General features: G+C 48.3%; 1 protein-coding gene across 1 annotated transcript; it reads left to right on the top strand.

Moving 5' to 3' along the window:
* Nucleotides 1-1,864: 1,864 nt before the first annotated feature.
* On the top strand, nucleotides 1,865-24,751 carry GTPBP1 (GTP binding protein 1). Its single transcript, XM_063076212.1, has 12 exons — nucleotides 1,865-2,056; nucleotides 4,755-4,866; nucleotides 11,433-11,613; nucleotides 12,210-12,558; nucleotides 15,830-15,953; nucleotides 16,755-16,869; nucleotides 18,430-18,574; nucleotides 18,697-18,879; nucleotides 19,636-19,771; nucleotides 20,393-20,571; nucleotides 21,947-22,147; nucleotides 23,078-24,751. The coding sequence occupies exons 1-12, from the start codon at nucleotides 1,865-1,867 to the stop codon at nucleotides 23,168-23,170; spliced, it is 2,010 nt and encodes a 669-aa protein (XP_062932282.1). The 3' UTR covers nucleotides 23,171-24,751.
* The last annotated feature ends 520 nt before the right edge of the window (nucleotides 24,752-25,271 follow it).

Here is a 25,271-nt window from a genome sequence, read left to right as displayed (position 1 = left end):
TACTTACATTTACCAGTTTATTACAAAGGGTATTATAAAGGATACAGATGAACAACCAGATAATAGAGATGCATAGAGCAAGGTGTGTGGGAAGCAGCGTGGAGATTCAATGCCTTCTCCAGGAACTTTCACCTGTTCAGCTATCTGTAAGCCTCATTTGCCCGCCCACCCAAATTCAGTCCTTTAGGATTTTTATGGAAGCTGCATTAGATAAGCATGATTGACCATTGGTGATAACTTAATCTTCGGTTCCTCTCTCCCTCCCTGGAGATTGGGAGCTGGGGGTAAAAGTCTCAACCCTCTAATCATGCCTTGGTCTTTCCAATGACCAACCCCACTTCTGAAGCTATCTAGGGGTCACCAGCCATACAAAAGTTACTCATCACTCGGGAAGTTACAAGGATTTTAGGAGCTGTATGTCAGGAAACGGGAATGAAGACCAAATACAGTATTTCACAATATTACAATTATTGTAGAATACGTGCCTTGATATTTGGCTTTCCTAACCAAGACTTTAATATAACTACCTCATGGGATTGGATAGAGGACATATAGGATAGTGGTGAGCGAGTTGCCTGGAAAAAAGAAAAAAGTACATCAGAACTTTTATCGAGACCATTGGAATCTGATGACTTCTTGTCCCAGATTCCCAACTGTGTTTGTGCAAATAAGACTTGATAGTAGTTGAACACAGAAACAAGAGACTTTCTTTCAGGTAGATCCCTGAAACGGAACCCTGCCTCTTGCTCACTAAATCCTGTGGTCCAAACTCCGACTCTTGGATAGGTTAAAGTCTCAAATGGCTGCTCGTTCTTGTTGCCTAGAAAGAGTGGCCAAGGCCAGCATTATTAGACCTTGGTTAATCCCTAATTTCACCAACCATTGAAGGTCTAGTTTTTTGACTCGAGACAAATTCAAGACAACAAAATTTGTGCTGATGGCGTTTTGGATTGGGGCTTTCCACAGCTGACGTTATTATGGAAAAATAACCCACAGGAAACTACCTTAACAGACTAGATCTCGGCCTAGCTGTTCACCACAAACGTGGTGAGGTGCTTTTGGCTTGTATTTTAGCCGCTCGCCATTGTCTTTTTTCGTGTAATTGCTCTCTCCGCAGAGGCAGTGAATGGAGAATTCTCCCTAAGGTCAGCGTTTAATTAATTGCCTCGCTTTGGCTGCTACAGTGTTACAACTCTTGGAATGTACAGCATCAATCCTACCATTAAAATTGCCTGGAGCATGCCAGCACGTCGGACACTGGTGCTTCAGCAACTGCCTCAGCCACTGAACTGAGCAGGAGGTTCATTTTGCAGTTTACTATCTCCGTGAGCTGCGGTTCGAGGCGCGGGACCTACTCGATGCCCAGATTGGGCCTCACCTCTGTCCATCATAGGCTGGCCCTGGGCACCGACTGTTTTGCAGTAGGATTTGGAAGCTGAGCACCGCCTCTGGAAACGAGGGGCGTGAAGGGGCGGGGAGGGAAACTGCTGCATGTATTTTTCTCCCTATTGGATGGCTGCTGCGTCAGTCATACTCTGCTCTGCTCCCGTTGGCAGGAAGGCGCCAGGCGGGTAGCGTAGACACGCTACAGCCCCTCTCAAGTTGGATCAAGGCGCTTGACGTCTCCGACGTTTGTTTTGGGGGTTTGGACTCATTAATTATTCATTAGGTACTTGAAAGGGCTGCGGCGATTGGTGGCTGAGAACCCTGTTCGATTGTTTCTTAGCTAGAGATATGTGTCACTACGCGGCGGGAGAAGCTTCGCATAAATTATTCAGAGGAGGGGGCGGGGCCACGCATAAATTAGTCAAATGAACCGCGGGAGGGTGGGAAGCCGGCTACGAATTAGCCTAAGTTATTAAAGATGGCGGCGGAGCGGAGTCGCTCCTCTGTGGACTCGCCGGTCCCGGCCTCTATGTTCGCCCCCGAGCCCAGCTCCCCGGGGGCGGCCAGGGCCGCGGCGGCCGCCGCCCGGCTCCACGGCGGCTTCGACTCGGACTGCAGCGAGGACGGCGAGGCGCTCAACGGCGAGCCGGAGCTGGACCTCACCAGCAAGGTAGGCCCGGGTGGAGGCGGCGGCTGGCGCTGAGGGGGGCGGGCGGCGGGTCGGGCAGTCTCCCGGGCGACGGCGGGGCCAGCTGGCCGTCCTGTCCGCAGGACGGGAGGGGGCTGAGCCCGCCCACCTGCCGGTCCCCGGGACTTGCGGTCTCGCGCGCGAGGGGCCGCCGCCAGGGTCCTCTGCAGCCTCCTGGGACCCGGCCTCTCTCCCTCCCGGCTCCCGCCGAGATCACAACCCTCAGCTCCGCCACGTGGAACGGGGGCGCTAGATGCCGGTCCCGGTCCCCGCGCCGCCTCCCCCCTTCCTGGGGTCCTCACCTGTGAGGGGACCCCGGGACCGAGAGTGGTCCTCTCGCTGGACCGTCCGGGACGGCCGAGGGTCGAGGTGGCTTGGGCAGCGGGGTGGGATGCTCGGGAAGACAGGTAGTCGGAGGGGAGGACAGGGCAGGGCGGGGGTGGCAACCGCGTCTCCTCGGGACTCGGGAACGGAAACAAGAAGTAGTCTCTCAGTCCGGGAGAAAAGGATGTCTGACAAATGTCTGCTTTGCGAGTCCACACAAACCCAAACGGAAAGATGGGCATGACCCATGATCTCGCCATCCGGGGAGTGGGATCTCATCTTGTATGAGTGGGATAACGGAGGACGCTTTGAATCTTGACTTCTGAGCTGTTGAGAAGGTAGGCAGGAATTAAGGGGTTCACTATCTGCTTGGCATTGTGGAGAATAAAAAAGTATCACATGTAACTGGAGTTTTGAAAGTGCTTAGTATGGCTAAAGCAAAGAATGCCAACTTGGAAGTCAGAAGGGCTGCGTTCCCTTTCCTGTCCTGCCATTAAAAAGGCTCTGTGACCTTGGGAAAATTTCTTAACCTCTCAGTTCCCCAGCTACCTCATCTTAAGAAAGTTCAGATGCGTTGTAAAAATTAGAAATGTATATGAAAACACCTAGTATAGTGCCTGATACAGAAACTCAGTAAAAGTTTGAAGTGAACTGCATAGCTAATAATTTCCTGTGTGGATTAAATAGCAGCCGATGGAACATAGAATACCAGTACCACCTCATACCTGTTGTAGGATAGTTTCTGCCCAGATTTCATGGAGCTTTGAAAATGTTTGTGACTTTTCATAGTTTATGATGGCAAAACTGCATGAAACTTGGCCCTAAATGGGGGAGAACTTTCTCTGCAACCTAAGCAACCAATTTTTCAGCTGCTCTTTCTGCTTCTAGTCTCAGCTGAACAGTTGGAAGCTAGTTAGCTCCTGCTAGTCACAGTAGTCCTGTCTGGTGTCTAATGCCTTGAGGAAGATGGCCAAGCTTGGAGAGAGAGGGATGGTCAGGGAAGATATGTAAGGCAATGTGACATAATGTAAAAGACCCAGGCAGCATCCAGGTTACAATTAGAAGCTCTGAGTCAACTCAGGAAGTTATGAGATGTGCACCTGACTCAAAAACAGAGGAGCTGGATGTCAACACATGGTCAAGGTGCTTAAGAAACCTGAAAACACAGTGGGAAATTGCAGGGCAGAGTTGCAAGGAGGGTAGTACCTTCATTTCCTGACCAGCTTATTTAATGTTCCTGGATAGGGAAGTGTTATTTCATCACATAGCTGAGGAAGTCCTCCTCATGTTTTTGAAATTGAGAAGCTGTATATATATATAAATATTGATGATACTGAAAAGAAAAACTGATGATGTGGAAAGAGAGAAGGGATGCGTTGAATAGATTGATGCCTGAGGAAAAGATTAGAAGATAGAAGTTTATATACTTACTTCAATTAAGTGCAGGCTCCTAAGGTTCCCAGAGCCTCCAAAGGGAGAAACAGTTAGTGAACAGTGGTGGGTAGTTTCATTCAGGAAGATTTTTCTAGGAATAATTGGGTGAAGAAAACTTTGTAATTATCATTTATTGAGCTGTGAAATATGCTTTACATGTTTTACAGTGGTCTTAAGATGCAGGTAGTATTATCATTTTGTAAATTGAAAAACTGGGACTCAGGTTAAGTTCTTTGTCCAAGGTCACACAGGAGTGGTTAGAGAGTGGGGTCTGATGCACCTATTGGTAAATGGCCTCCCCAGATAATCACATTATTTTAATGTGATTGGCAGAAATTTGCAGAATGATGGTGCTTATACTCACCTTAATGGTAATGGTGTTTTATTGATGAAGATGAGTCTTGCAGACAGTTTTCACTGCTGTATCCCAAGTAATCAAGATAGCTAAGGAAAGATGGAACAATTCTTTTGTTATTCTGGGAGCCATTGGCCTGTAGATAGAGGCATGGCGGTATATGAGATCTCTGTCCTGTGAGTTTCCAGATGCAGTTGCAGGTAGAGAAGACTTAAGCATGTAGGTGTAAAGCACTGCTCATCACTTTCTACCTACAATGCCAGATTCTCAGTCATTTAGGTCCTTCCCTTCTTGACAGCAGGAGGCAGGCTGCTCACACCCCTCTTTACTATGGGTCGTGGCTCAGACATACTTATTTTAGTATATCATATAGCTCATATAAAGCCTTACTTAGGCTCAAATCCTATTTAAAGAGAAACAGAGAACACATGATGGGGCTGTGTAGCTATTTTAGATTAGGGTTCAGTGGGGTTTAATCAACAGGGTCTTTGGTCAGGCCATTGATGAGTTTTGGCTGTGGTGCTTATCTAGTAAGTGTGGTCCTGAGGCTGTTGGTTTCTTTTCTAGCTGGTTCTAGTGAGCCCTACATCAGAGCAGTATGACAGCCTACTTCGGCAGATGTGGGAGAGGATGGACGAGGGATGCGGAGAGACCATATATGTCATTGGGCAGGGATCAGGTGAGCATAGTTTTTCTTTCACTTTATTTTAAAAAATTATTTAGAGCACATTTTCCCCCTTTATTAACTTTCCTGCTCATGTGTCTCAGTTGCAGTGATTCTTTAGTATCTGCAGAACTGTTTGGAAGACATAAAAGTAAATGTTAATTCCTGCCTTAGTGGTCATAATATGCTTAATTTTAAAGATGCACTTTCTGAGCAGTTTTACAGGTACTTCTTTTCTACCTCCAGTACTCTCCATTTGCTTAAAAGGAAATGCAGCACAAAGCAAGGGAACTTCTTGTCCAAGGTATTAGAGCAAGTTATAGTTAGGTCTAGAATTAAGCCTGTCCTGGGCAGCTCCAGGCCCTGTTTACAGATCCCCTTGATACTTACTTCCTGCTTAGCAGAAGACTGTTTTGATTCTTCTTGATGTCAGCAAGGAAAAGACTCCAGAATTCTTCACTTAGGCTGACTTGCCTTAGACCACACTGACCATTCATTCTGGATAACTGTGATAACAGAGGTCCTCTTCTCTCCCCGCTAGATCCTGTCAGACATGTAGGCTTGTAACCATTCTGGGAAGGACTGGTTATTGTCCTCCAACCTGCTTATTCATTATAATGGGGCCCACTGTTTTAGAGGATGGTGGCTCCCATGACAGATCCCAGATTATAACATGAGCTTTTTTTAACTCCTCGTTGCTCCTAGCTTAACCTTCAATACAAAGCATACTTACCCTCATCTTTATTATGACATTATCTTTGCTGAAATGACAGCTGAGATTTGTTTACAATTATGAATTCCGACCGTACCAGCTCTTCTCTCTGTCATCTTTGCAGGAAGCCTAGAGTGGGCCTGGATGCATCATTAAAAGAACAGTTTTCTTTTCTGAATGTAGGCTTTGTAAGTCAGGCAATAATTTTGTTGTCTGAGTTTAAGACAGAGGAAATCTCAAAATCATTCTTTAACTCTTTGACATGTATTTACTAAGTATTTTCTAAGGCTTTATACTGTTGCAAAACTCTTTTGGATACTTACAATCTGGTCCCTACCCCAAGGAGGAAAGATGACATATATACAAATAATCTCGGTGGACAATAATATTTGGAAATACTACAAGTGACACAAGAAGAAGAGTTTGAGCTCCAAATACTGCTGTACCTTCCTTTGAAAGGTCTGTCATATCTGTCCTTCCCATCCTTGCTGCCACCTCCCCATTTGTGGGCCTTCTAACCTAAAAGAAGGGCTGGTCAGAGAGATAGGAAAGCCAAGAGGTTGCATGTCAAGAAAGGCAGGGAGTTAGTCAGCTTTGTCAAGTACTACAGAGGCAGCAATGAGTGTCAAGTTCAGAAAAAGCCATTCCATTTGGTGACTAGGAGATCATTGGTAGCCTTTTGAAGTCTTTTATGTCATGTACACATCTGGCCTGCTGTAATAAGATGAACCACTCAAAGATTACTTCATGCTTGTAGAATTTTAGAAACCACATATGTCACTTTTGAAAAGTGTTAAGACTATTCTTTGAAGACCCACATTCTTATGACCCCCTCTTTCCCTTATCCTTTAATTGGACTCAATGAATTTTACCATGCCTTGGCAACTCACAACTAATTAACTCTCTGTGGCAAAGTGAAAGATGTCAGGCATTCATTAAAACATCTCCTACGCACCTGTGCATTATCTTTGCATCTACCAGTTGGATGCTATGGATTCATAATGACTCCTTCCTGCTGGAATTCTTTAGAGGTAGAAAGAGATAATAACTAGTTAAACAGGTTGAACATCAGAGGAGTAAACCAGATGCAAGGCCCCCAGGGGTCAGGTTCATCACTGACTTTCTGTGTGTCCTTGGTGTTTCACTTCTGTTTATCATTCCTTCCTCAGTAAAATGGTGATAATGACATGTTCCCCACCTTACCTCAGGGAAATTTTACATGGATAAATTAGACATTAAAAAATTCTAAGCAGGGACCGGCCCGTGGCTCACTCGGGAGAGTACGGTGCTGATAACACCAAGGCCACGGGTTCAGATCCCATATAGGGATGGCCAGTTTGCTCACTTCGGAGAGCCTGGTGCTGACAACACCAAGTCAAGGGTTGAGATCCCCTTACTGGTCATCTTTAAAAAAAAAAAAAAAAAAATTCTAAGCAATGCAGAGCAATGTACTCTTTAAGTATACATTCTTTTTTTTTTTTAAAAAGATGACCAGTAAGGGGATCTCAACCCTTGACTTGGTGTTGTCAGCACCAGGCTCTCCGAAGTGAGCAAACTGGCCATCCCTATATAGGGATCTGAGCCATAGCCTTGGTGTTATCAGCACCGCACTCTCCCGAGTGAGCCACGGGCTGGCCCCTTAAGTATACATTCTTAATTTAAGGTTAATATTTTAAAAGGAGGTAATATGGCCTAGTAGTTTAGGGTCTGTAGCCTGGCAGGTCTGGGTTTGCCTACTGACTCTTTTCCTTGTCTTGAAATAGGGATAATAATAGAATCCGTCCTATGGTGTAATAGAGAAGATTAAATAAGAATTCAAGGAAATCACTTGGCATATAGTAAGCACTATATAAATGTTAACTAGTATTAATATTGCAATAGTAATTTTTAAGGGTCTCAAGTTGTAGTTGATTTACCATGAAATTTTTTTTAAAAAGAACCTTGTTTGTTTCCCAAATACTAAGCCATGACTTTCTAAGAGCCAGGTACTATATCAACAGTTCAAGGGACACAGGAGCATTAAGTCTTTGTGGGGAAGTTAGGAAAGGCTGCAAAGAGGAACTGCCTCTTGAATTGATTCTAAAGGATGAGTAGGAGTTTTCCAGGGAAATGGAAGCAGTAGTGAGTGGGCAGAGAAAACCACCTGCACAAAGGCATGGAGGCATTGGAGACTGGAATATTTGGTCAAGCAGAAGTAACCCAGTGACAGGGCCGGCCCGTGGCTCACTTGGGAGAGTGTGGTGCTGATACACCAAGGCCACGGGTTCGGATCCCTATACAGGGATGGCTGGTTCGCTCACTTGGGAGAGCATGGTGCTGACAACACCAAGTCAAGGGTTAAGATCCCCTTACTGGTCATCTTTTAAAAATAAAAAAAGAAGTAACTGTGTGAGGTGAGGAGTGGCAGGAGGGGAGGCTGGACAGGTAGGTATGCAGAGCCCAGATCCTGAGTGTCTTTGAATGCCATGCCAACGAGCTTAGACTTTTATCCTAAAAATCTGGGGAGCCTTTGCAGCATGTTGAGTAGGAGAACGTATATAGGAAAAGTAAATGAGCTGGCAGGATGGAAATCTGATTAGGATTGGGCATGGCTGAATATAGTAACTAGTAACTGGACCTCTGCAGCTTTTCTCCTTGGCCTTTGTCTCCACTCCTACATAATGAGGAATGCGATGCATGTTGGAGAAGGGTAATGTGACTGACTGAGAGCCCTGATGGACAAGGTGACATTGGTGATGGCCCCTGGTGTGAAGCAGGACCTGAAGGCACTGCTTTTCATTATACAGAAGTAGGTGAGGTTGGATAATATTGGGGTGTCTGGCAGGAATGGCAGGGTTAGTCAGGCTTCTCTCAGAAACACTTCCAACAAGCCCTTCTCTAACCCAGAATGTTTTCAGAGCTCACTTGGCCATGCATTTAGAAACTCCTCAGCCTAACTGCCCCCTCTTTCTTCTTCTGTTTTACATTTTACAGACATTTGAGGACTTGATATAGGGAATGTACCCCTTCTAGGGCATCAGGGAATGTTTGAAATATGATCTCTGTCCTCAAGATACTTAATGTTCTGTGGGGCAGAACATGTATCCAAAACACTATTGTACAAAGCAGTACATGCTAAATGCTGTAAGGGAGAGCCAACATTTGTGGGGCCTCTGAACAGAACCAATAAGATTTTGACAGAAGGAGGTACACTGATGGGCTTTCCAGGATAGGAAATCCATTAGTAAGGGTGTGGAGCTAGGACCATGCAGGGAACGTGGGTGGAAGGGGGCTGTGACTGGCCCACTTGCTCTGGGACAGAACTTACAAGGGGAGAAGAAGGAAGGGGGGTGGAGTAAATGGCGGAGGCCCTAAAGGAATTGGGGCTGGGGAGGAATGCTGCTGGGCCTGGGGAGCCATTCAAAGGCTTTGCCTCAGAAATGACAATGTCAGAACTGTGACGTTAAATGTGTGGGTTTCTGCAGGATGGTTGGAGGGAGTAGAGACCGGATTTGCTAAGACCAGTTAAGAGTCTGTTGTGGTGATTCAGGTAGTATAAGGGCCTGAATCAGGCTGGTGGCTGTGGATTGGCAGAAAGTGTAGATAGCAGAGAAAGAAAGGCAAGATAAAAAGCTAGAATCAGCAGGACTGGACTGATGAGAGTGCTCAGCTTAGGTGACTGGGAGGATGGTATTGTCATTATCAGAAATAGGGAAGGCGAGAGGAGGGACTGGTTGGGCATTGAGAAGAACTCTTGCTGGAGGAAAAGACTCTAGGTTTGGAATCCAAAGGCCTGAGCTCCCATGGCCCCTCTGCTTCTTCCCAGCTCTGAGACCTCTTTGGGTTCTATCTATTCCACTATTAAAAGCAAACAGTAATGTCTACCTTATAGGGTTACAGTGAGACTAAAATGCTTTATTAATGTCTTTAGGTTTTGTGCTGTTGTTTAAAAGGGGGTGGTGGTGGTTGAGTTTGGATATCAAACTTCTAGAAGTTATAATCCAGGCAATTGCAAATTCAGCCTGGAGCTCTGGGAAGAAGATGGTGCTATAAATGATTTTACAGTTTTCAAAATGACAATTGAAACCATAGAATGAAATGGCCAAGGGGAAAGTTTAGAGGAGACATCAGTAGTCCACTGATGGACTACTGGAAAAGACTGGCATTCAGGGGACAAGAAGGGGGTGGGGGCCATATCAGGAGAGGTCAGGTGATGGATGAGCAGGGTGGGAAGGAAGCGCTTCCAGCAGGAAAGGCAGGTGGTGGGTGGTGTCAAATGCTGTAGGGGTCAAGAAAAGGGCATAGGATAGAATGGCTAGAATGCCATAGATGATGTTTGAAAGCTGCATTTTCTTCTAGGGTTGTTAGGTTCAGGGTGAGTAGGTGGTGAGGGGACACAGTCAACAAATGTTGGTTACTCTTGAGATGGTGGTGGTAAAGGAAAAGCAGAGGAGATGGTTGCTCAGTAGATAAGCAGGGGCAAGGCAGGAGGGGGTGGTTTTCCTTTTCTTAGTTTAGGAGTGACTTGAGCTTGTTTGTAGGAGAAGAAGTGGAGGCAGAGGAAGAGGAGACAAGAAGAATACTTGATGCTGCAGGGTCTTTCAGAGGTGGCAAAAGAGAAGAAGGTTGCTCATGCACAAGGAGGGGTGGTTAGCGTAGGGAAGGAGCAGGGGCGCTTTTTGAGACAGGATGGCTGGGGAAAGGCTGAGGGAGTGATTGTGCAAATGAAATGGACAACACTGGGAAAGCGCCTGAGAGGGGGTTGTCATACAGTAGGTGCTCAGTAACTGGTTGGTAGGTCCACCCTTCTGTCTGATTCCCTTCCTCATCTTGAGCTCTCAAACTCATTTTTCCAGCTGCTTACTGCATATTTCACCGGAGCCACCTCAGTTAAAAATTATCTCTGAAAGGGCTGACTGGTTAGCTCACTTGGGAGAGTGCGGTGCTGATAACTCTAAGGTCAAGGGTTCAGATACCCATACTGGCCAGCCTCCGAAAAAAAAAAACATCTCTAAAATAATTCTTAAATCCTCTCACCATTTTCCTTCATCTTCCTGTCCTCATTATCTCTTGCCTAGGTTATTAGAATTACTTCCTAACTGGGCTCCCCCTTTCTGGTCTCTTGCTTGCCATTGCATGCTCTCTACTGCTGTCCAGGAGCTCTTCTAACCCACAGCAATGTGATGGTATTACCCGCTGCTGAAACCTCCCAGGCTTCCCACTGCCTGGTACAAAAGATGTCTTGCTGCTATCTGATGTCTGTCTGCCGTATCAGCTTCCACCTCTCATGTGGTCTCCCATCACTGAACGTCACCCATCCTGCTCCCCAACACACTGAGCTTCTTCCTGATCCCTGAATGTGTCATAATCTGCCATGCGCCATGCTTTGTTCCTCCGGCTAGGATGTCCTTCCTCCTTCCTCTGCAGGGTCATTCATTTCTCATAGATGGAGACCCAGCTTGGAGTCAGCACCCAGCAAAGCTGCCCTCGGCTTCCCCAGGCAATGCTTTACGTTCTCTTCATACAGTTCTATAGTACAACAGTCAAGCTGTATTGTGGTTAGTTAGTTTCCTGTCTACCTCTCCTGCTGGGCTGTGAGCTTGCTAAGGGCATCTGTATTTCCAGTGGCCGGCATGAGGCTTGGCATAAAACTTAGGATAGTCTCAGCAATTGTTGTTGAGTGAATTAATAAGTGCCCTGCTTGATGAAGAAGCCCATGGTACTATTATATCTTAACTCTGTGTGCACTCAGGTTATCTCTCAAGAAGAGAACACTGTGTTCTCCAGTGCCCAGCTGGGCCTTTGTTAGGTGGGGTTGATGCGCTGGCTTATTGGCTGGCTAGTTGGTCAGGAACCCCTCTCTTGCTGATGTCTGGGCTCTTGTCACCAGATGGGACTGAGTATGGGCTGAGTGAAGCTGACATGCAGGCCTCGTACGCCACAGTGAAGAGCATGGCGGAACAGATAGAGGCTGACGTCATCCTCCTGCGAGAACGTCAAGAAGCTGGGGGCCGTGTGCGTGATTACCTGGTCCGGAAACGAGTAGGAGACAATGACTTCCTGGAGGTCAGGTGAGGAGGCCTCACAATAGTTCAGGGGTCCCCCACTGCATGGTCTAGTGCTTTACAAAAAATGGTGATTGAGCCTGTGACACTCGGTATGCCAGCCCCACCTTCCCTTCCTGAGTGTGGAAAGAATGTCCAGGGACATGATTGCTCTGTTCTCTATTTCTGTACTTCCCTGTCCCTCTATAGTTCCATTTGGGAAGAATAGGAGAGGGGCTAGCTATACATTCTGTGGCCATTTTGTGGTTTGTAGTTTTCCCATCAGCTTGCAAGTCTAGAAACCAGGGAAGTGGAAGAGAGCATTTTGTGCTTCTTGTGGCTTTGGGGCTCCTCCTGGCAGCATTGGAGAAACCAGTGGAAGTTAAGGGAGAAGAACCATTGTGGGAGCCCAGTTCCTCCTGAATAGCTCTTTGTGCTGCCTGGATACAGCTCCAGGAATATTCCCAATGTGCTCATTCAGGAACAGGAGGAGCAGTGAACCGGAAGGGCTCAGGGGTGAGCCTGGACTTACAGATCCAGTTACTGGGGTTCTGAGTTGTCTCTTCACCTCGCTCACCCACTAACTCTCACATGGATGTATGGGTCTGTTCATGTACACGCAGGGTAGCAGTAGTGGGCAACGTGGATGCCGGCAAAAGCACGCTTCTGGGGGTCCTGACACATGGGGAGCTGGACAATGGCCGAGGCTTTGCCCGCCAGAAACTCTTCCGCCACAAACATGAGATTGAATCTGGTCGCACCAGCAGTGTGGGCAACGACATTCTGGGCTTTGACAGTGAAGGCAATGTGGTGAACAAGCCCGATAGCCATGGTGGCAGCCTGGAGTGGACAAAGATCTGTGAGAAGTCCACTAAGGTTATTACCTTCATCGACTTGGCTGGCCACGAGAAGTACCTGAAGACCACTGTCTTTGGCATGACTGGGCATTTGCCTGACTTCTGTATGCTCATGGTAAGTGTGAGGTGCACTTGAGTAGGGAAGGCTTCATCAGAGCTGGTTGGGGTGTGGTTATGTGCAAGTGTTTGAAATTGTTCTGAGATTGAGGCCTGTTGGTTTGGGGGGCTTTGATGTTGGGTAAGGATGGCAAATTTTGCAGGGCTGCCCTGTCCTCTGAGCTCTACTCTCTTATCAAGGGTTGAACCTTGATCTCTCCCGTACATTGAACCAGGCAGGGATTCTCTTGGTAAAGTGCCATTTGCAGACCTCTCTTATTCTGGGGAGAGGCACAGAGGAGGGTGTCTTATGGGGCTTACTTATTACTTTCAGAAATGTTTTCCCCAGAGGCTTCGGCTGCTTGAGGAGGTAGCACCAGGTGGCACCCTCAGAGAGTTGGGGAAGAAATGGAGGAGAGCACCATAAGTGGGTACAAGCCGCAGTCAGGAGGGCCTGAGATGTGGCCTCTTCCAGAGCCTGGGAGGGGTATCAGCCAGTGCACAAGCCCTTGTTGTGAGGCGCTTGCACAAGCCCTTGCTAGCCTGATGATATGGCAGTGATCAGGGCTGTCCTAGGGCTCCTGGAGAGCTTATAGTCTATGTGTTCAGGTTTTTAAGTAGCTTGTCATGTACATTACCTGAAAAGCAAAAGAAGCAGAGGGCTCTGTGTTGGATCCTCTTGTCAACTTTGCATTTGTGTCCCACTGATCTTCCTCTCTGGATATTGAGTGGGAGTGGTGAGGCCCACAACCTTGTGCGCAGCTTCACAGTTTTCACAGAGAGGGAGCGAGAGTGCACATGTGTGAGTGAGCAAGTTTTCCTCTGGCAAGTCCTTCCCAAAGCCTTTCTCCATTTCCCAATTCCTCTAGCTGCCTGTATTAGGAAGGGTAGTAAACACAGCATCTGTTAATAGCAAACTTGATCAAGTTGCCCCACAAACACAGGTTCTCAGGAAAATTCTCCCCAAACTGGAGAGTAATAAAGAGAGGCAGAACTCTTGTTGGCTCTCTGCCTAGGGTTCTTGGAATCTCAGCATGATTTCATCTCCCATTTCATTAAACATTACAAAGGGCTATTACCAACTTTCTTGATTGGACTAAGAAAAGCTCTCCAGGAAGGGGTCTCAATGGAAGATCCACAGGGATATTTGGGGAAGTTGTTGGGTTGGTAATAAGAAGGGTATAGAAACCAGTTTAAAGTGTTTTTCTTGTGCTGGCCCATGGCTTACTCGGAGAGTGCGGTGCTGATAACACCAAGGCCACGGGTTTGGATCCTATATAGTGATGGCCGGTTTGGTCACTGGCTGAGCGTGGTGCTGACAACACCAAGCCAAGGGTTAAGATCCCCTTACCAGTCATCTTTTTTTTTTTTTTTTCTAAATGTTTTTCTAACTGAGCTACAGTGATCAGTACCAATTAATGGAAATATCTTCACCCCAGACAAAATGTTCATATCTGACTTTCTATAAGTCCATAATCCAAACAAATATTAAAAATTCTATTGAAAAAAATGAAATATTGGATTATTCTTCCATGGCAATTAATTTCCAGGAAAAAAGTATTTAAAATATATAGACCACAGATTGATAGAGCTCTCTCTTATCCAGGTTGGGAACAAAGCAAGTCTGGGTTGAATTGGAAAGGTGGTTGAAGGGCATGGGAATTATTAGGAGGAAGATCATGGAGGTGTCCTGGTATAGGAAAAAGGAACACAGTCAGGCCTGGGTCAGCTGTGTCAGTGGGGTGGTGACTAACCTGTGAGCTGGGGTGATCAAATGAGAGCATCTTAGTGAAGACACTCTGGAATGTAAGCGCTATATAAATACATCATGGTAATTTTTGTTTTGGTAAGTAATGCAATCATATGGTACAAAAATAAAAAGGTACCAAATGGTTTATAGTGAAAAGTCTCCCTTCCTTCTCTGTGTAGTTTCCTCCTAGAGACAACCAGTATTTCCAGTTTCTTGTGTATCTGCCAGAGATATTTTATACTCGTACTAGCAAATGTGTTATACATTTTCTACCTCCAATTTCAAACATTCAGAAAAGTTAAAAGAATAGTATAATGAATACCAGAAACCCACCACTTAAATTCAACAATTATTGGGCCGGCCCTGTGGCTCACTCGGGAGAGTGCGGCGCTGGTAGCGCCGAGGCCGCGAGTTCAGATCCTATATAGGGATGGCCGGTGCGCTCACTGGCTGAGCATGGTGCGGACCACACCGTACCGAGGGTTGCGATCCCCTTACCGGTCAGGGAAAAAACAAAACAACAACAAAAAAAACAAAAATAAATTCAACAGTTATTAACATTTTGCCATATTTGTATATGTGATGGATGCATATATGTATATATGTTTTGTTTGGGTGTTCTTTATTTCTTTATTTTTTGACTGAATCATTTGAAAGTAGGTTGTAGACATTGTGACTCTTTACCCCCAAATACTTCTAAAAGTGAGGTCTGTCTTATACTGTTACTGTAACCAAGAAAATGAATAATAGTTCCCTAATAGTCTCTAATAGCTAGTTTGTATTTATATTATCTCAGATATTCCCCAAATGTCTTACAGCTTCTTTTTTTAAAGACAGTGATCCAATCACTCACTTTTTTATGGTAGCATACTATATACACCTTGCTTTTTTTTTTTGGTGGCGGCTGGCTGGTACAGGGATTAAACCTTAGACCTTGGAATATACCTTGCTATTTATTTCCATTAAAAACATATATTAGAGTTTACCCCATATCAGTAGATAAAGAGTTTCCTTTTTCTTGTGTGTGGCATGTTTTGAGCATGTGCCCTAATTTTTTTTAAGTAGTCTTTATTGTGATATTTCAAAACATTTATTCTCTCTAGCTGCCAAAAAAACAAAAATAAAACCATTTATTGTTACTGGAAGGAAGAATAGTAACAGTAATAACAGCTGCCATTACTTGAACACCTAGTTCATGCTGGTTTTCTGCCGGACCCTTCATATATGTTGTGGCATTTAAATTTCAAGTGACCTTCTAGAGTGGATATTGTTATCCCCCTATTTTACAGATGGGGAAACTGAGGGCCAGGGATGTTAAGCTGAATCTTCTTTGATGACTCTGGGCAGTTGTTTTTCCCAAACTGTCTGCGTTTGTCTTTTTTATTGCTTACAAGTCTCCTCAGATTTTGATAGCCCGCATCGTTGAGTCAGGGGTTAAAGTAATCTGTGCCCAGCACAGCTTTTTTCTTTGAGGCCCTTTGCCCCACACACCAGCAATCTGTCTCTCTTGTCCTGACAGTTCTTTTCTGTGTTGGGGCAGGTGGGCAGCAATGCTGGCATCGTGGGGATGACCAAGGAGCACCTGGGCTTGGCATTAGCACTCAATGTACCTGTCTTTGTTGTAGTCACCAAGATTGATATGTGTCCTGCCAACATCCTGCAAGGTAAGTGAAGCCTCTAGTCAGCAGCAACTTCTCTCTTTGGGGCCGTCACCCACTGTGCCTCCTTGGTGGTATCTTCTGCTTCTTCCTTCCCTATTTATCTCTTGTTCTGAGCACAGCTCAGCATTATCCTCTGATCTGTATGCCTTATGGTTCCAAGTGTAGGATCCTTGAGATCCCTAATCTGGCACCTCTTTTCAGGTGATCCCAGTCAGATGGAATTGGGTTCTACCATCTAAGCTGGATGTGTATGGAAAAGTTTGGGCAGAAGGTCTAATTACCTTTTACCACTAAAGCTTCAACACAGGGTTGCAGGACTAGACCTTTGTGCATTTCTCCCTCACTGCTGCAGATTGTAGAAGAGAAGTAGAGAGGTATTCTTTTGGAAGGCCTCATAAAGACCTCTCCTGGACATTTACAAGTCTGCAGATCCTTTTGTCAGATGAGATTTTTTTTCCAGGAAGCAGTGCATTCTGGGAAGAACATTGTCCTTCTCAGGATCCCCCAAGGCACTTGCTTACAGTATGCAGGTCCTCTAAAGACCATGGAGAAATCTGCCATGTGTTTCAGACTCACAGCCTTAGAAAACAGGCCCTGTCTGTGCTCTCTCTTTTCTAACAGCACATTCCCATCCAAAGTTTTGATCTTGCTTTTTGCTTCTCCAGGCATTGTGGCATTTAAACTGGTCCATCTGTCATAGTCTGTTTCCTGCTTGCATCAGTAATGAACGGACCCATCTTGCCTTGGAAACCTGGCCAAAGAGAAGGCTATGTCCTCTAATTCTGTTCCATTTCACCCTTTAAGAAACCCTGAAGCTATTACAGCGCCTGCTGAAGTCACCAGGCTGCCGGAAGATCCCCGTGCTGGTACAGAGCAAGGATGATGTGATTGTTACAGCCTCCAACTTCAGCTCCGAAAGGTAATGGGTGCGGAGCCTGGAGGGCCGCAGCAAATGATAGGCCTGGAATGACTGTCAGTTTATGAGGTCTCATGGAAACACCACATCAGAACACCTCTCACCATTCAGAGATTGGAGGAAATAGAAGGTTCTGGTCTCAGAACGAGGTCTCCCATGTCGGCAATGTTGCCCCAGGGGCTATATCAGGTGACCCAGATTCTGAGATCCTGGTCTCCCTGAGGTTGGAATTCCAGGTGAGTTTTCAGTGTCCTCCTCTGTGAAATGGAAATAATATTACCTTCCCCATAGGGCTCTCGTGAGTTTTGGAAATGATATATGTAAAGCACTTAGCGCTGTGCTTGGTTGGTGTATGATAAATATATGGCCATTTTTATAGCTGTAATTATTAATTTTTTTGTACTGTTGTTTCTCAAAAGCCCTGTAATCACAGGTCAATTTTGACATTTACTCAATAATGTATCCTTTCATTCCATAAATATTTATTGATGTTTGTTCTGCCAGGCTGTTCATTTAGATGTTGAAGATTCAGAGTTGACATGAACCCAGTCCTTGTCCTCAAGGTGTTCAGCTCCTTGGTCAGAGCTTCTCTTGCTGGTAGTGAACTTTGCTAACTCTGCTCCTTCGCCCAGAGCCCAGGCCTCCTTAGAAGCAGTCTGCCTCCTGACTTGGTCTACGGTGCAAGACCCAGAGCAGCCTGGCTTTTTTGCCTGTGCCTCTACCTTGATGCTCTCTTCAGTAGCACCAGATGGCCAGCAGAGGGCACATTTTAGACAGCCCCATTTTAGCTCATTCACATTTTTACATGCTTATTCTGTGCAGGCACTATTTCTAGGAGTTATGGGGAATATATAATTCCTGATCTCAAGAAGTTTAATTCACCCTGAATAGGACAGACAGGCCATTTAGATGACTCTGATGGAAAATCAGATGGAGTCATGTGTAACAGACTTGAAAAGCTCTCCAAGAACTCAGAGGGGTTGAGATGGGCTCTGAAGTATGAGAAGGGTTTGGAAGTTGGATAAAAGGGAAGGAATCCAGGAAGGAGAAACAGAGTGAGCAAATCCACGGGAGCAAGAAAGTGCCAAGCTTTTAGGAGAATGGAAGGTTCTCTTGTATGGTTAGAATATAGGAATTTGAGAGAAATGAATGTGCAAAGATGGCTATAAGCCCGAGTGTGAAGGGCCGTGAATGTTGGGAGAAGGGATTTGGGCTGTCTTCTCTGCAGTGGAAAGACGGTTAAGGATTTTAAGCAAGGATGGGTATGCTTGAGGAAGGAGAGGCAGTCGTGAGGTTCCAAAGTAGGGCAGTGATGGAGGGACAGAGAAGAAGGGACAGGTGTCAGAGACAAAACTCAGTAAGAGGAGAAGGCCTTGTAGCAGGTCTTGCTAGTAGTTGCTAGGTCAAGGGCTTAAGAGTCAAGCCCTCAGAGGCAGGTGAAGGAGAAGTGGGGTCTTTAGCAATGGCATCTGCTCCTAGAGTCCTCTTGCAGTTCCCAGCCTGTGGCGGGACAGGAGCTGACCACCTTAGCTCCTCTCTCCTTTTTCTTCCCCTTCAACTTAGGATGTGCCCAATATTCCAGATCTCCAATGTTACAGGCGAGAACCTAGATCTGCTGAAGATGTTCCTCAACCTCCTCTCCCCCCGCACCAGCTACAGGGAGGAAGAGCCTGCTGAGTTTCAGATTGATGACACCTACTCTGTCCCAGTAAGTGGCTTCTGGTGGGACTGAGCAGAGTAGGTGGCAGGGTGGGCATTTCCTACAGGGGCATCATGGGGTGTGTCTGTAGTGGGAATGGACTAACTGGGCTGAGGTCTTCTCCTTGGCAGGGTGTGGGTACAGTGGTGTCAGGAACAACACTGAGGGGCCTGATCAAGCTGAATGACACACTGCTGCTGGGCCCAGACCCTCTGGGTAACTTCCTGTCCATTGCTGTCAAATCCATCCATCGCAAGCGCATGCCTGTCAAGGAGGTGCGGGGGGGCCAGACAGCTTCCTTCGCATTGAAGAAGGTGAGTGTCGATAATACTAAAGACTCCCCTCAGGCTCCATTATGCTAGACTCTGGGTCTGATGCTTTACTCGCCATTTCCAGTGCTGGTGGCTGCTCTGCAAGATAAGGATACTGACCTTACTTTTACAAATGGGAAAACCAAGTCCAGTGACTTGCCCAAAACACAGTGCTACAGCCAGGGCTTGAACCAGGACTGCCTGCCTCCTAAACTCTTTCTCCCTGTAGTGCCTGAGCATAGTGCCCTGAGCTCAGTAGTGAGGTCAGATAAGAGTGTCCCTTCTGTGCAGGGGATTCTTCTACCTAGGGCCATTGAGGTCTGCAAAAAATCCTCTTCTCATTTGGCCTTCTCGTGGGGTTTGGGCGAGTTCTAGCTTTGGGGTCACCTACCTTCCCCACCAACCAAATTAACCAGAAAAAGTGGGACTTTATTCCCTCCAGTGGTCAGGTCATGCTCACCATGTTCATTCCACCTGAATACTTGACTTCCCTTGCCTCATCACCCATCCTTCAAGGCCCAGCAGCTAAAACGCCAGCTCCTGCACGAAGCCTTTCCTTACGCCAAGTAGTAGTGTTAAGGCTTCTCACATAGCACCAAGTCTGCCTCATGCTGTCCACTGTAGAAGGTCCAGTGTGGTAAGGGGACAAGGCTGAGTTGGTGTTGTTCCTATTCCTAGAAAGACTCCTCTTCCAGGACCAGAGGGTGAAACCAGAACACATCACTGCCCCTGAGTTCTGGGGTTCCCTCTTTCTTTCAGATCAAGCGCTCGTCCATCCGGAAGGGCATGGTGATGGTTTCCCCACGCTTGAATCCCCAAGCCTCCTGGGAATTTGAGGCTGAGATTCTCGTCCTCCACCACCCCACCACGATTAGCCCACGCTACCAGGCCATGGGTAGGTGTCTAAGGCCCTGCCAGGCCAGGAAGCCCCCACTCTCACTAACCCCCTAAAAGTGCTACAGCAACCCAAGCACTGTAGTTCCAGCTCCAGCCAAGAGGCAGTTCACCATCCAGTTTAGTGATGTCATTCCCTCAGTTCCACCATGAGCCGCGCCATTTATTCAGTTCCACACACACTAACTGGGGGCTGGGTTGTAAACCCCGACCTGTCCTCAAGGACCTTACCTTCATTCCTTCTGTGAATATCTGCTGAACACTGCCGTGTGCCCAGTGGTGTTGCCAGCGTGCTGGGAGCAGAGATGAGATGGGCAAAGGCCTTCCCTCCAGGAGCTCACAGTCCAGTGAGGGGGCATACATGCAAACAGTGCCCTGTAATTCCAGGAACTAGGACCCCTTTCTGTACAGGGCCTGGGGGTGGGGGCAGGGGGTGGGAAAAGGTGGGAGAGTGTGAGGCAGAAGCAGATCCAGGAGCAGGCCTCCCAAGGCCTTCAGCTCTGGAGATGAGCCCCACACTGCCATAGCTCAAGTGTATTTCACGCTTTCTCTTGCTGCCTCCCCTTGTGCCGAGGCCACAGAGCTGCTTAAGCCTGTCCTGACCTTCTTGCTCCCTTGGCAGTGCACTGTGGGAGCATCAGGCAGACAGCCACCATTCTGAGCATGGACAAGGACTGTCTGCGCACTGGGGACAAGGCCACTGTACACTTCCGCTTCATCAAGACCCCTGAGTACCTGCACATAGACCAGCGGCTGGTATTCCGGGAAGGTCGCACCAAGGCTGTTGGCACCATCACCAAGGTATGGCTGGGGCAGACCTCCTTGCCTTTTCCCAGGAAGCACCAGGGGCCACTCCACTTCTAGAGAGCATGAGCACAACAGGCTCTTCTTGAGAAGCTGAGGAGTCTCCCTAACTTCCAGGGGCAGAGGCACAGTCACTGCTTTGCGAGAGCTGGAGTAGCACAGAGGTGTGGCCTTGGTGCCATCTTCTCCGCTCTCCCTGAGAGGTGTCCCTGGGCCTCTCATCCTGGGCTTTGGTGGTGACCATGGAAGAGAGAAGGTGAGGTTGGGGCATGGCCTTTCTCTGTAGGAAATAATGTTGGCAGAGTGTCTAGGCCTAGCAAGGGTCAGCCTCCCAGGTGCCAGCACAGACTCCTGTGGCCTGGCAGGGGCTGCAACTGAGATCTCTCCTTACAGCAATGGGTCTGGTTGCAGTGAGTGTTGGACAGTGCAGGGGGAGTGGGTGTGAGTTCCCTTGGGGCTTGAGCTGTTTGTGTGCCCTGGAGCCCACCTTTTGCCCTCTGCAGTTCTCGTCCATGGCTTTGGGTAGGGGCATTTGATAGAGTGGTTTGACCCTTACTCCAAACAGAGGAAGAAGTGGCACGAACCTGTCTGAGATCTTGGAATCAGCCTCAGACTGGCCTTTCCTCCAGAATGGTCCTCCTTGGGCTCATCTGTGGTCAACCTGGGGTGCAGTGTTTATGTGTGGGGGGTAGGGAGGAGGTCATGTCCTTAAAGGCCTGCTTGCCTCTGGGACTGGCTGAGAGTTTGGCGGAGGCTGCAGCACAACCTGTGATGTCCTCTGGGACTTAGCTGGCCTCCTCCTTGCTTTGTTTGAGATTGAACTTAGGCCACCAGGGAACATCCCAAATCAGTCACTCCTGGGTGGTAGCTTTTAAGATTTCTGATAGGCAGAGAAACCTGAAGTTAAAACTTGCCCCAGTCTCTTATCATAGGGGCAGCAGCAGGATCTGGGGGCTGGAGGTGCAGCTGATACTCTGAGGAGTTTCAGCCAGCTTCGCAAGGAGCAGAGCTTTGATTTCAACTCCCCAGGCTCTGGGCAGGCTGGAACCCAGCCTGGGAACTGGGCTGACTAGGAGGTGGCAGACAGGTTCACAGATTTGTCTGCTGGAACAGGATAGAGCCTTTCTGGGCTGGGCAGAGGCTAGAAGTGAGGCATCAGCCATAGGCCAATGGAGTCCTGGGCTGCTAAGTGGGGATGAAAACACTTCTCATCCCTACTGCCTCCTGTCATTGCCCTCCTGCCATCCGCCTCGCCCGAGGCCAGCCAGACCAGCCAATGAGGAGTTCCCAAGAGAAGGGGCGCAGGGGTGGCAGCTGAGCTGAGCCACTGCCCTGTAGCTCCAGCCTCACCCTCACCTCCTTGGCTCCACAGCTCCTTCAGACCACCAACAACTCCCCAATGAACTCCAAGCCCCAGCAGATTAAAATGCAGTCAACAAAAAAGGGCCCCCTGACCAAACGAGAAGAGGGGGGCCCATCTGGCGGGCCAGCAGTAGGGGCACTCCCTACTGGAGATGAAGCTTCCTCTCTAGGGGCTGTGCAGCCAGCTGCAGCCAGCAGTCTCCAGCTGCAGGTGAGTGTGGGCTCCCTGGCCTCAGGCAGGGTGGCACCAGGGTGGCAGGGAGTGCGGCTGTTACTCTGATTTGGTGGAGGAGAGCCTCAGGCATAGATAGAATGTGTTTTCCACCAACTTCTGGCAGGTAAGTGCTGCTAAGTGTGAACTGTTTATCTCTTAAGGCAGTGTTTTTTAAACTATGAGATGTGGCCTACATAAAATCAATTTAATTGGTTCTGATTAGAATTTGGTTTTAATGAAGTAAAATAGAATAGGAAAATGTCAAGGTTTTCCTTTCATAGTAAGAGTACATATTGTTTGTGGGTGTGGAAGCAATATATGTGTGCACTGCAGTCCAGCAGGTTAGAGGGTCCTCCTGTGTCCCCTCCCTGACATGTACACATCCTGAAGGGGAGGTGGCCTTGGGCTATGTCAGTGCAGCTCTGACTTGGCATCTCCCAAAGGAGTTCTCTCCTGGCCTAATGAGGTCTGGCACTCCCTCGCACTCATCTTCCCATGGCCTCTGCCCTTGTTGGACCCCTCTTTGGAGAAAGTGGCTTCTGCCTGGATCTCTCTGTCCATTCTGCTCTCTCTCCCATTGAACCTTTCCTCTGGTTTGTTCACTTCCTTTCTCCTTCCATCTGTCAGTAGCGGTGAATGTTGATTCTTGCTCTTCTTTGTGCTTCTCTGAAGGGCTTCCCCTTACACCTTTATCACTCACGTGCATCCCACCACCCTGCAAGGAGGGCAAGGTGGGCTCCATTTTTCAGACAGGGGAAGTACTGCGAGCAAGGTCACCTAGTGAATTCCTGGTCAGGTTGGGGATAGGGCCACACTGCCTGCCTGCTCATCTTGTGTCCCCTTTTTCCTGCTGCCCCTGCCCCTCTGCTGTCCTGCCCTGCTCCCCATGGACCAGCAGTTCTCAAGCTCTTTTTTTCTCTTTTTCAGCCCAAACCCAGCAGCGGGGGCCGGCGACGAGGGGGCCAGCGCCACAAGGTGAAGTCCCAGGGGGCCTGTGTGACTCCTGCCAGTGGCTGCTGAATCTTCCCCTGCCCGCCCCCCCCCGCCACCACCCAAGGAATCCTCACACACTGGCCACTGCTCCCCCAGATAGGCAGAGCAGCTCTGACCACCACCTGCCGTCCCCTAGGCCACAGCCAGAGCCTCCTTACTCCCCCCACCCCCATTTTCCAGGGGGTTGTAATTTATAAGCTGAGGAAGGCGGCCGACTTCTGGAGGACTGCCCTCCCATCCTCTTCCCTGCCTTCTTCTCCACTCACACATTTTTTGTACATCTGGGCCCTTAGTTTTTATTCTTTTTATTATATATCTCTGTCTCTAAGTGTGTGTGTGTGTGCGTGTGCGTGTGCGTGTGCGTGTGTGTGCGCGCGTGCGTGCGTGCGTGCGTGCATGCGTGTGTGTGTGGTGCAGGAGTGCTGCCAGTCAGAGCCCTGTCGGTCTCTCTCCTTTTCTCTTCCATGACTGGCTGCCTGCCTGCCTGCCCATCTGTTGGGCTGTGTATTTGTCTCTGTGCGAATCCTCAGGGCCTTTAGAGGGTGTGAGGAGCTGAGGGAGCCTGCCTCCCGTCTCACTGCTCCTCTTGGCACTCACAGGCCTCTTCTGTGGGGCCGGACTCTGGGCTGAGGGGCTCCTGGGATTCGGTGTCTGCTGCTGTGAGAGCAGAGAATCCCCAATCTAGGACTTGGGGATTTTAACAGGGAGAAAATGGTGGCTTCCCCTTTTCTTTCTCTCCCTCTTTTTCCCCTTAAACCCCCAAACAGGTAATGCCCAAAGCTCTTCAGCTGTAACCTGTAGATGTGTGGAGGGGAGTAGTGATTGGATTGTAGGACCCTCCCCATCCTTGACTCTGACCCTTGCCACTGACCCAAAGACAGCTGATGAGTTTTCCCCTTGGAGACAATCCTGTGTTTGCCTGGGCTGTCCCGGGCTACTCCTGGCTTCTGCTGATCTGCCCCACCTGGAGGCTCTCACCTTGCCTAGGAGCTACCTCCTGTGGGTTAGACTGTGGCTTTTTGTTGGGCTTAGGGACACTGTTTACTAGACTGGGGTCTGGGCCTGCTCAGGAGCATGTTTTCTAGCACCTCCTGTTGGGGTTACAGAGATGTCCTCTGGGCTAGGCTGGACTGGAACTCCTCCTTCACTACCACATCACCCCCACACTGCTGCTGCAGGAGCATAATAGTGACAAGCCTGAGACTCAAGTTTGGAAGCCCTGATTGGGGTGCAGGGAGGGCAGGTAGGGGATAGTGCAGCAGTATCTTCCAGGCCCAGCACAGAGCATTTAGTCCTCTGGAAGAATTGCTGCCTGGGATGGGGGTGGGGGTGCGCAGGCCAGAAATGACAAAGTAGGCTCCTAACCAGCCTGGACTGAGCTCTGCACTGAAGCCCTCAATTTAGGGTGGGCTGACAGGACAGGATGTGTTCCTGCGCTGGCTGAGTCCTTCAGCCTTGCCTCCTTCCTGTCCTGTTCCCAACCCTCCTTTCTTCCTGCTTCCTGACTGCTGGTCCCCTCCCCTCCTTCCAACTGTTTCTAGTTATCACTGACCTGTGGCCATGGACTGATCAGACCAGCATTCAAAATAAAAGTTTGTTCTAACCCGACAGTGTTGTGTTCCCTGCCCACCTCCTCAGCTGGAGGTGCTGCCATAGGGAACCTGTTGCTGTGCCTGAGCTTGAGCCCTGCTGGCAGCCCAGCTCAGGGCAGGGCTTTGGGGAGACTGGCTTCCCCTGTCAGGCAGGCATGGCTTCAAAGTTCAGGCTCCTCCACCGGCTGTGTGACAGGACAAGTTACCAACTTTCTCTGAACCTCAGTTTCCTCATCCCCCATAAATTCCTCCGTCAGGGTTGTTGTGCATATTGATTGGGTGAGAGACCGTAGGTGAGGCCCTGGAGTGCCCTGCATGTGGGAGGTGCTCCCTCAGGACCCGACGTATGTGTCCAGGACTGCCAGGGGCTCTCCCATGCTTCATGTTCTTTGACATTCACAGTTACCGTCCGAGGTAGGTATTGTTTTATTTTTCTAGTGAGGGAAACTGAAGAAGCTCAGAAGTGTCACCAGCAGGTGTTAGTTCCTGCGCCAGCCCTTCCCCACAGCTTTTCCTCGTCAGCTGCTGCGGCTTGT

This window comes from Cynocephalus volans, chromosome 12 (assembly GCF_027409185.1).
Source record: "Cynocephalus volans isolate mCynVol1 chromosome 12, mCynVol1.pri, whole genome shotgun sequence".
Lineage (NCBI taxonomy): Eukaryota > Metazoa > Chordata > Mammalia > Dermoptera > Cynocephalidae > Cynocephalus > Cynocephalus volans.
This window is presented reverse-complemented; position numbering and strand designations above follow the sequence as displayed.

Bases quoted from the DNA above. Each gene is read 5' to 3' on its own strand.
- GTPBP1 (XM_063076212.1), top strand. From the start codon at position 1,865: ATGGCGGCGGAGCGGAGTCGCTCCTCTGTGGACTCGCCGGTCCCGGCC. The intron at 2,057-4,754 runs GTAGGCCCGGGT...TTTCTTTTCTAG, and splicing joins AGCTGGACCTCACCAGCAAG to CTGGTTCTAGTGAGCCCTAC. The intron at 18,575-18,696 runs GTAAGTGGCTTC...TCTCCTTGGCAG, and splicing joins ATGACACCTACTCTGTCCCA to GGTGTGGGTACAGTGGTGTC.